Genomic DNA, 11217 nt, shown 5'->3' with positions numbered 1-11217 from the left:
CCCACACAACGCTTTCTTTCATACTATGTTGAATCACTCACGCACACTACAGATGTTTGGTTGTAGTTGTTGTTTTGGCGCACACTAAACTGAAACGCTGTCACGCGCCTCAAACGTCATGATCTTTTTTCCTGGTGCCTTTACACCAACTGGACACTTCATTATATACACATGCACAGTCCAATAAGGCCCGCGGGAGTGTTGTCTGCACTTAGTAGAGTGATATAATCTTGATAATTGTCATTGTGGTTTGGCGTACAGCGGCATAGAACACCACTGCATTATTATAAACATGTTGTCAATAGATGTACAAGTGTAACTTATGTCTGGGTAATATTCCATATTACTTTTGTAGTTTTCATCGGGGTGGCACAGTGGACGTCTGGTAAGCACAATGGCCTCACAGTGCAGAGGTCATGGGATCGATGCCAGCTCTGGCCTTCCTGTGGGGAGTCTGCATGTTCTTCCTGTCCCTATGTGGTTTTTCTCCGGGTACTCAGGTTTCCTCCCACTTTCCAAAAACATGCATGGCAGGTTGATTGGACACCCTAAATTTACCCCTAGGTATGAGTGTGAGCGCAGATAGTTGTTCGTCTATGTGAGCCCTGTGATTTGCTGGCAACCTTTTCAGGGTGTACCCCGCCTACTGTCCGAAAATATCTGGGATAGGCTCCCGTGCCCCCCGCAACTCTTGTGAGGAGAAGCGCTACAGATAATGGATAGATGGATGGATGGATAGTTTTCAACTGTAGTGATTGTTTGTCAACTATATTGGACCTCATTGTAAGTGTCTAAAATGGCCATAAATTGCATACAATTAAAATCATGACAATAATTTTATAAAATGAAGTGTATTTGATTTATCGTAAAATGTGTATATTACCATGACAGTTCTCAATGCCATCCCTCAGTGCTTCCTGGCAGACATCAATTGATATTGTTGCCATGGCAATTACTTGAACAGCTATCCAGTGTGTTTATTCCATTTATGTGACTCAAACAGGTTGTTAATACAGTTTACTTTGCAGACGAATAGTCAAAAGAAATCCACTGCTTGTAAGGCGTGAGAGAACTACATATGTGCATGGAGCACAGGCAAACTGGTAACATCCAACAAACAACAAATTACTGCTGATTTGGTGCAGAAATGTGCTGAAAAACGACCCCAGGGCTTGTTTTTCTTTTCTTTTTATTTCTTTTTTAATTTTTGCAATGTGTTTGGAATTTTAACATTTTATGATTTAATCCTCCATGTCTTCTTGACATGAGCTATTTAGATGCTATAATTTAGGGTTTTTCATACATGGGGTCAAAAATGATTCCAAACACGTTCATTAGAATTTCAAAGGTTAGCCTTACTTAGCTTTGATTATCATTAACTGACAGATGTATATTTACTTTTGATCGACACATCTAGTCCCAGCAGTCTGACCATTGTGAAGATTATTTTTACAGTAACACAACAACATAAAATATAATCACTTTTATACCTCATGATATTATTATATTCTTGCTGAACTCCCAACTGTAGAGTTCTTCCTCAGTTTTGGTTGGTCATGCATCGGATGCTCAATATTGTTGGTGTAAAGATATGTTTCCCATTTGGTGGTCTCAAATGAAGGTGCTGAGACTGCTGAAATAATAATGGCTATCTCCAACAACTACTCCACTTTTCATTTTCGCTGCAAAAGCATACATAACTTCCATATCAAAAGACAACAATACTACTGTATGCAAAGAGTCTTTATACTGACTGGGGCTTCCCCAGCACCCCCCCCCCCTCCTTGCTCTTGGCATTGTGATATCAGACATGAATAATTATCTCATTAAGATCCCCTAGAACCATCTGTCCAGTCATTCTCCTCCTAGAACACGCTCATAAACAAAAGACCCTCATTGCCCTTGTAACCCTCATTAGGAATCTAAGCTTTTGCCACATTCTGAAAGGATGACTGAAAGAAACATATATAGATATATATATATATATATATATATATATATATATATATACATATATATATATAAAACAGTTTACTGTCTTTCTTTGTCATTGTTATGAGCAAGAAGTCTCCAGTTGGGATTTCACCAAGGAACCAGCACGATAAAAAGTGCTGGTTTTGTCCCTCTGTGCCTCTTCCGCAAAAAGAAACTCTGACTTCACGCTGGCATCCATAAAAGGTTTGCTGTTGTGACAGTCAATGAAATAGGAGTGCTCTCTATCTGTCGTAAACAAATGTGTTTGAACAACGGTAACACTAATAAATACCCTAATCCTGATGCTGTCTACTTTTACCATCTCAGATCCTGGTTTGACAGTGATACACATGAAGTACTCCAATAAATTATTTCTTAGCTGCATTCGGTTTATGGGACACCTGTTTCCCTCTTCACACCTGAATAGGAGTGACTAACTTGTGTTTGTTTAGATTTCAGCTCATTCCTTAGTGATGTTTGCTCATTTGTCATTGCTTAATAGTACTGTGCAAACAACGTTTCAATGTCGTCACTGGCGAGAGAAAAGCAGGACGTGTATCATGGAATTATGGGGTACAGTACACGCAAGCGTTGGAGGCACATGTTCAATATGGGTGTCAAAAGTACATGTTTTGATTGAAGGACTTTTTTTATCGAGTGATTTATTCTGAAGCAGCCACTAAAAGATGAATTATTTAGAATGTATGTGTAGTTTTCCCACTTGAGCACATTACAAAGGGCTTTGTAGTCCAAAGGTCTGGGGGCCTCCCTCAACCAGGGACTTGGGGTAATGAGTGCCACTATTCAAAAACGACAAGCAGAATATGTATCTTGTCTGTTTGCTTGTCAACTGTGGCTGAACAAAAATCATTTGTCATTTATATGCAGTGTATTTTTTCCTGGGGTTCATTTGTATCATTTTTGCATAGGGTAAAATAAACCAAAACCAGTTCTGCAGGATGACTAAATGCAAATGTTGATTTCCATCAAGTAATGTGAGGCCTGGCTTTAATTGCTTTACACTGCCACCATGTGGTCAGTTGGGAGTACACGGCACAAAACAAATTTAAGGAACAGACAGAGGATCCATGCCACGCTGGCTTTCGTTTCTGTCAGCTGTTCATGGTCTTTAAGTACAGATAATTCAGCAAAAACAGTATATCATGCATCACTTCAGTAAAAGTATGAAATAATACCAACAGAATTGTAAGCACAAAGTAAAACACATGTATTATTGTCAGTGTTCTACAATAGCTATTTTTTTTGATAACTTGAAAACTTTTCTGCACAAAAACTATTCTCCCTCTCTTCTCTCTTCAATAATTTTCATATATGCTACTCATATATATGTAAAAAACAAAAATAAACGGAAAAAAAATCATGCTTCATGTGACGTGTACAGTAGCTCCTGCAAGAACTATAGCTTTGACTATTTTTACAGCAAGCTGCCAAAACAATGTGTTACCATACTTTATGCTATGAAGTGACGAAAGAAAAGGCTAAATTAGCCAATGACAACAACTAATCAACAAAAACAACTACTACAACGACAACAACAATTTGCCATTAATCATTCTTAGATTCCCACATAATAAAACTCTTAAATAATACAATATATGTTAAAAACTTTAAAAATGGGCAATATCTTTATTCTCTGAATAGTTCATGCTCCCTGGCTCACGTTCCTAGCGACACTCACAAAAACACGGACGCACACACATTCGTTTGCATGTAAGGAATAAAAGTAATAAAAGTCAGAAAAATAAATACAAGTAACTTGGGAAACTAAGTCATACCTGAATAATATGAGTAACAAAGTATTTGTATTTATACTGCGTTCGTTTCCAGCACTGGTTGAATATATATTGCGCAGGAATATTTGGGGGATTATTTTTGTTTGCACGGCTACAAGACCATCATATTGGTTATTTTATTTACGAATTAACAATCAAGCAATTGTTAAGGCATAACAAATATATGAACAACGTAGACGTTTTTCGCACATAAACTTTTAGACGTTCACAAGTGCAGTTAAATATCTGTAATCCCCAAAATGTGAAACGTCGAAATGCAGCCAATGGGTACACGCTGACATTGACGGCCGCGGTGCAGGACGGTTGACGTAGTTCTTTGGCCCCTGTCAGTGCCGCCAGTCGGTTGGCGGCTCCGCGTTGAGGACTACATAGCTCCGGGTGCCGGACAGATGCAGTTCGCGTTGACAGTGCTTCACAGGGTCGACGTACGGCGTAACACGGAGCTGTGTTTTTTACAAGTTCTACGCCGCTAAAAGTTGACGTCTTCAAGAATGCAGTCAGAATCCGGAATAGTTCCTGACTTCGATGATGGAGAAGACTTACAAGAAGAGCCCAAAACGTACTACGAGCTAAAGAGTCAGCCCTTGAAAAGCAGGTCAGTAGTTATTTGGCACGCTGAGGTGGTTTTGGTGTTTAGGTGATAATGAGGCCGCGGTCCTCTCGTAAAGTGCTGTTTGGGCGAGTTATGGGCTTCCCGCAGACCTTGAGCGCCGCTCATTGTTGATGGTTTTTTTTCCTGGCCGCACGCTGTTATGCAACATTTGGGTGTTGTCTTGTTAACATCCACTTCAAATATTGGCTCGGGGAGAGCAGACAGGTCAGGGTGCAACGAGATGCTCCTCAGCCGCAATGGCAAAGGATATAATATGATATAATATGATATGATATGATATGATATGATATGATATAATATAATATAATATAATATAATATAATATAATATAATATAATATAATATAATATAATATAATATAATATAACATAACATAACATAACATAACATAACATAACATAACATAACATAACATAACATAACATAACATAACATAACATAACATAACATAACATAACATAACATAACATAACATAACATAACATAACATAACATAACATAATATAATATAATATAAAACAATACAATACAATACAATACAATACAATACAATACAGTATAATATAATTTGGTTGAAATGGCACCAAATGCAGTGTATTGGAAGCATGTGGGGTTTAATAACAACAGGGTAATATTACATTCGTAAACAATTCAACCAATTTGCCTTGAACCTGAACGACTTCGTATAGTTTCAAAACATTTTGTAATTATGACAAAAATTGTGTGCACAGTTCTGCTTCCTACATAATTTCTAATGTGAATTTTATGATTTAATTTCATTCTAGTTGATGCTTTTACTATCTATCTATATCTATCTATCTATCTATCTATCTATCTATCTATCTATCTATCTATCTATCTATCAATTTAACATGACACACATTCCTCTGGAAATTTTTCCATTTACAAAGTACGTGTCACAATTGCAGCTAAAATTTTTTCGCCGTTGTTTTCAGGACAAGAAAAACATTCTCTATGTTGAGTGACGAGAAAGTAGCTTGCAACCTGAGCACATTGATGGTTTCTAACCATAAAGTGGTCTAAGATTATGCTTCAAATAACGTAAATCCGCAAGTAACTGACGTCTACCAAATGGTTTCAGTGCCCATTTTTCAGTTAGAAAGTTAAAGGTTATAACCTGACTAAATGAAGCGCTTCAACTAATTTCAATAAAGTTCATTGGCCACAAGATGGCACCAAAACAAAATTTCTAAAATTAGACATAGCTTTGGCCTAAATAAAAAAAAAACAGCGAATAACACAGGAGATGTTTCCCGAAAAAAATCAGCCATTGTGAATATGCAAAAGCCGAACTGTTAACTGTTAGCTTTTCAGTGTACACATCAGCTAACGCAAATAATCCCACCTGATCATGACAATAGAACGAGTATCTAGTATGTGCCAGTTATCAAAAGCTAATGCCATTTTGTGTATTCAAAACCCCAATCCAGCCCTTCTTACCTTTTTTTTTTGACATGATTGTGTTTCAAATAGTGTACCCATGGTTTGAAAAAGGTTGTTCTTTGACATTAGAAGGGTCGAGAAACTCGATGGGGGGCAGTTATTATGTAAATAAGTTAATTGTGCGGACAAACCTGCCCAGAATGTAGTCTGCCTTTCACAAAAAAGTCAGCTAAATAGGCTTCAGCTCCTTGTGCCCCTCAGCAGGAAAAGAAATATACAGTAGAAAATGGTTTAATGGACGTTCCCGGTTTGGAAAACTCCGAAGGGCTCTCGCATATGGACATGTTCTCAGTGACCCAACTATTTGTATATGTGGTTGGGAACAATCACTAAAACACTTTATCTTGTCCATTATGCAATTCCAAAACAAATGGAACCTCAGAAGAACTTAATTGAACTCATCTTTATTCATATAACTCTTTAAAAACAACCATTACTTCATGCAACATGTTGTCCATGGAATAAAAATCAGTCATACAAATTAGTTACAAACCTATAAATGGGTCAACTCATTTTGCCTGACCCTGTACAATAACAACAAGCGAAAACAATAAATTAATTACACCAATTAATTACCCATTAATAACAATTAATTAATTGAACAATTAATGTCCTAATCATTGTATCAAAAAAATCAATTCTAACACAAATACAGCGGACACCATAAAATACGAGAATAATGCCGAGTCTCATACGGGGTCCAAGGCCATAGAATAAAAATATATCTTAAAGGGGAAGTCAACACAAACATTTAAGTGGATCTGATAAGGGATGGATTAGATGTTGGGTTGGCCTCTATTAGTCTAAACACGGCCTTCTCATTAATATTGTTCTTGTGGAATATAAATTAAGCAGCAAAATCCACCTGTTTTAATCCATCATAGGGGGTGGACATTTTGTCACTATCTTTCGACTGAAAATGACATCAAAGTTGCTCAGGGCTCAGCAAATGACCAATCACGACTCAGCTTCTGAAAACAGGTGATCCATGAGTGGTGGTTACCTGAGCGTTGAGCATTTTCATCGACAGCTAGTGGCAAAATGGGTAGAGATGGATGAAAATGTGTGGATTTTGCTGCCTACTTCATATTCCACAAATGTAATATTAATTAGAAAGCTGTTTTTGGGCCACATACAGCATATTATTGTGAAGAAAAAAATTTGGTTGCCTACCCTTTAAGATGTGTTTTAACAATTGACAGAGAGAGGTCTTGCTTGATATTTAATGGAAAGTCATTCCAAAGGGAAGGACCAGCAATGGAAAAGGCTCGGCCCCCTCTGAGCCTTCCCTTACTCCATGCTACCTCCAGCATTCTAGCTCGCTGACCTCACGCACCGGGCAGGTGCGTTGGGGTGGAGGAGCTCGCAGAGGTAAGGTGGGGTGACACCATCTAAAGATTTGTAAACAAATAACATAATCTTCAAATGAACTCTAAAATGTACAGGGAGCAGGTGAAGGGAGGCCAGAATTGGAGTTTTGCACTCCCTCTTACATGAGCACCAGTTCGGAGGAGTGCAGCAGCATTTTGGACCAAGTGGAGATGCTTGAGGGGGGACTGCAAAATAAAGTGCATTACAGCCGAGATGAGACGAAAGCTTGGATTAATTTTTAAATGCTGCTGAGAAAACAGAGGTTTTAGTTTACCTTATCCAGCTGCCTAAGGTGAAAAATAATCATAACAGCAACAATTTGGTTTTGTTAGGGATAACTTGGATTTACGTGACTCTGAGGTTTTAGCACACACGCACGGACAATAATGTGCGGCTACTTGAGCCATGACAAATAAAAACGCATCAGTGCAAAGTTGTTAAGCGGTCAAATATTAAGAGGATGAATCGTAACTCCTGCCCGGTGCCTCAGGTCTGCGGACCACTTTTGGCTGGAGGTACCGAGGACTAAGCGCAACCTTAGGGGGGGATTGTGCCTTCTCTGTTGCCGGTCCTTCTCTCTGGAATGACCTCCCATTAAATGTTAGACCTTCTTTGTCCACTTTTAAAACTGATTCTAAGACCCGTTTTTATTCTTTAGCTTTCGACTCAACATGAGACTGTCACTGTTCTGCTGTTCTTCTGGTATCTATTGTTTGTCTTTTAATTTGTGTGCTAATTTCTTGGTAATTTATATTATACCATATGGAAAGTGCTTTGTTACAGCTGTTGTGAAATGCGCTATATAAATAAATAAAGTTGCATATAGTATATACTTCTCGCTGCATATTGTGCAAAGTGGGCTACGTACATGGTCGTACTCATTTTGCTAGATTGTGGGTTTCATCTTACCATAACACGACCGAGACTATTAGCGTCTTGACATGCATCAAGAGTATGATGTAACGGAGAGAAGCCGGCCACTTGTCAAATTAAAATTAGCCGCGAATAATAAATATACCGGAATTACTGCAAGTGTTTTTTTTTTTGTTTTTTTTTGCTTTCATCTGTGCTAATGTGATCTGTGGAATGGTACTGGGCCACGGCCCGGTGGTTGGGGACAGCTGATTTACCGCATCACCACAATTGGTGACCTTGACATGAGTAATAATGACAGATTGTAACGCACACAACTGAGTAGAAATATGTTTGTGATTGTGCAAGTAATAATTTGTTTTTTATTCGTAGTGTTTCTAAATAGTGACTTGTTTTTTATGTCAGTTATGTCAGATCAACATGTCTTCCGTCAGTGTTGCCCAAAAGCTCTGTTCGGTAGCTGTGATATAACTGGGTGCTTGTGAAACTTACCAGCATGCCAATGTAATGTTGGCGATTATGTCGTGGGTGAACAGTGACGTCTTGCAGCAGAATGTTTTCTGCTTACCCTATCCATGACCCCATTGTCACAGCCAGACATAGTGAGGACAGAACCCCACTGTGTCCACACAGAGACGTTTTTTTAGGTTCATGCTTGCTTTGTGCCCTCTTATATGAACAAATTTTTTTTTTTTAACTTTTGTGTTCTGTTTGTGTTTGTCAAAAAATTCCACTCTCAATGAAAACACTGCTCATCTGGGCTGTCGTAACCTCTTACCCGGTTCAGCATTTTTAGAGCAACCTTCTTCATTACATACACATGGAAGCCAGCAGTGTGGCACTTTGCTCTTAGCAGTCACGGCGGCATGGAATAGAAATAAAGCACAAGAAGACTGCTCAGAGTCAGAGGCATTGCAGAAAATTTCATCTAATGTCATTTTATTTGGCTCATGTGAGCCCACTTCCTCTTGGATCACATGACACTGACCCAGCATGTGAACAGTCTGATGACTATTGGTTGGGTTGATACAATAAGTTAGAGTGCTTACCAACCTGGAGTTGTGTGGTGATGGGAACATGTTATCTTTTTGCATTTTCTTTTGAGAAAGATCTCACATTAACTCTCTCTCTCTCTTCACTCTCTCTCACACTCTCTCTTCTCTCGCTTTCTCCCTCTGCCTACCCGTGTGTCTCTCTTTCTCTTTCTCTCTCTCTCTTTCTCTCTCTCTCGCTTTCTCTCTTTGTCTCTGTCTCTCCGTGTGTCTCATTCTCTCTCTCTCTCTCTCTCCTCTCTCTCTCTCTCTCTCTTTCTCTCTCACTCTCTCTCTCACTCTCTCTCACTGTGTGTCTTTATTATTTGGAGAAATGCTCTAGCCCCAGAGTGTTAGTGCTTATTATAGATGTGAGAGACAGTGAAACTTGTCTTCTATGCAGTGTAAAGAAAATGTTTAAATTTAGCATTGAATGTGTCATTTCGAAAAATCAGAGCGCTTGAGGATGATGATCAGCTCAAGTAGAATTATTGTAGACCTTGAGATTCATTTATAATTTGTAATTCATGTGATTTCTTTATATGTGCATATTGTAACTGGTAAATCTTTCTGCATAAATATTAAGCATATAAACACTGGAATGTAAGAACAGTCTTGCAAATTCAGACTACTCACGTCCTACCAAAATGTATTTAAATTTACTGCAGATAGTAAAAAAAAAATAGCAAAGTGAGTAAAAAAGCAGGATGCCTCTGCTACATGTAGCTGCGATACCCCTTTAAGTGATAAATGAAAATTATAATATAACAATTTAAAATCTGTCTTAATAAGACGCCTGTGATTTCCTCTTGTTAAAATGCCCTCAGGATCAGTAATATAGAATTAGTCTTTCCTCTGTATTTTTCTTGTCTTGCTGAAATTCGCCAGTTTTCAGGGGTTTATATCCCACTCCATATACCAGGGGTCCTCAAGCCTATTCCTCGAGGGCCGATGTCCTGCATGTTTTCCTCTCTCCTGTCTGCAACATACCTGATTAAAATGATCAGATCATCACCAGGGTCTGCAAAAGCTAGATAACGGTCCTGATCATTTGATTCAGGTGTGATGCAGCAGGGGGAGATGGAAAACAGGCAGTTCACTGGCCCGGAACAGGATTGAAGACCCCTGTCTTATACTGTTGGGCCTGTGGCAAAGATGGCTTTTGTTACCATGACGACCAAAGGTGGAGCCTTGGCATTGGGACTTGACTGGCACTTGGCTTGACTTGTGATTAAAAAGAAGTGAGCGCCCATAAAGACAAAAAAATGCATTTTTACGTATGTATGTGTTGCATCATATGTGGCACTGTGAACACATTGCCAAACACAAATCAACCCCCCACCACACACTCCCTCTGCCCCTACAGTGAGATGTTTTATGTATAAAGGAGACATCCATTGGCCCTTTTGTTAATGGTGATACGCAACAGTTGAGGAAAAAACATGCTGAACTGTAGAGGTGCCATAAACAATTATTTTGCTTGTCGACTAATCACCAACATTAGTCACCATTAGTCAACTAATCGAATCATATGTAAATCACAGCATGTCACACCAGCAAGCAGCTGCTCTTTTATAACCACAACTAGTTTACAGCTTGAATTCTTTAAGGTATGTACACATTAATACTATGAAAGAACATTCAACTTCAATTAAACTTTGCAGCTTGTACCAGCATTTCTGCAATGTTTATAAATGATGGTGCTATTTAAAACGAAGGCAATATTGTGGCCTTACATTTTTTGGCTTTTGAGCATTGGTATTTCCCAGTTCATGAACGCATCACTCCATTTGCGAGAGAGAGAGCGTGTGTGATTTTTCTCCTTCGATATCAAACACGGACAAACGCTGTTTTTGTTGTTCATAAACTCGAGTTCACTGCCAAATGCCTCCTTAACTCATCGTAGACGCTACAATGCGTGCAAGCCAAAAAGGACATAGTGTTAGTGTTACATCAAACACACACCGTTACCTGTGTGTGCTAACTACAGATAGCTTCCAGACACGACTGCCCTGTGTCAGAAATTAAATCAGGCATCAGGCATCACCTTTCTTGCTGATCGAGCATCCTCGTTATG

At 38.7% G+C, this 11217-nt stretch overlaps 1 protein-coding gene across 2 annotated transcripts in view; it reads left to right on the top strand.

The window, feature by feature from the left end:
* Positions 1-4145: 4145 nt before the first annotated feature.
* LOC148340665 (microphthalmia-associated transcription factor-like) overlaps positions 4146-11217 on the top strand; it is a 48555-nt gene continuing 41483 nt past the window's right edge. Inside the window, exon 1 of one of the 2 annotated variants that reach the window (XM_088289758.1) lies at positions 4146-4383. In XM_088289758.1, coding sequence (XP_088145884.1) covers positions 4280-4383 — 104 coding nt within the window. In that variant the 5' untranslated portion in view covers positions 4146-4279. The remainder of the gene's footprint in view (positions 4384-11217) is intronic. The other variant, XM_088289761.1, reaches the window with a different exon arrangement.

Source organism: Idiotropiscis lumnitzeri, chromosome 3 (assembly GCF_059441095.1).
Source record: "Idiotropiscis lumnitzeri isolate Australia: NSW breed Sydney's pygmy pipehorse chromosome 3, RoL_Ilum_1.0, whole genome shotgun sequence".
NCBI lineage: Eukaryota > Metazoa > Chordata > Actinopteri > Syngnathiformes > Syngnathidae > Idiotropiscis > Idiotropiscis lumnitzeri.
Note: the sequence above shows the minus strand (reverse complement) of the source record. Positions and strands in the feature narration are given on the sequence as shown.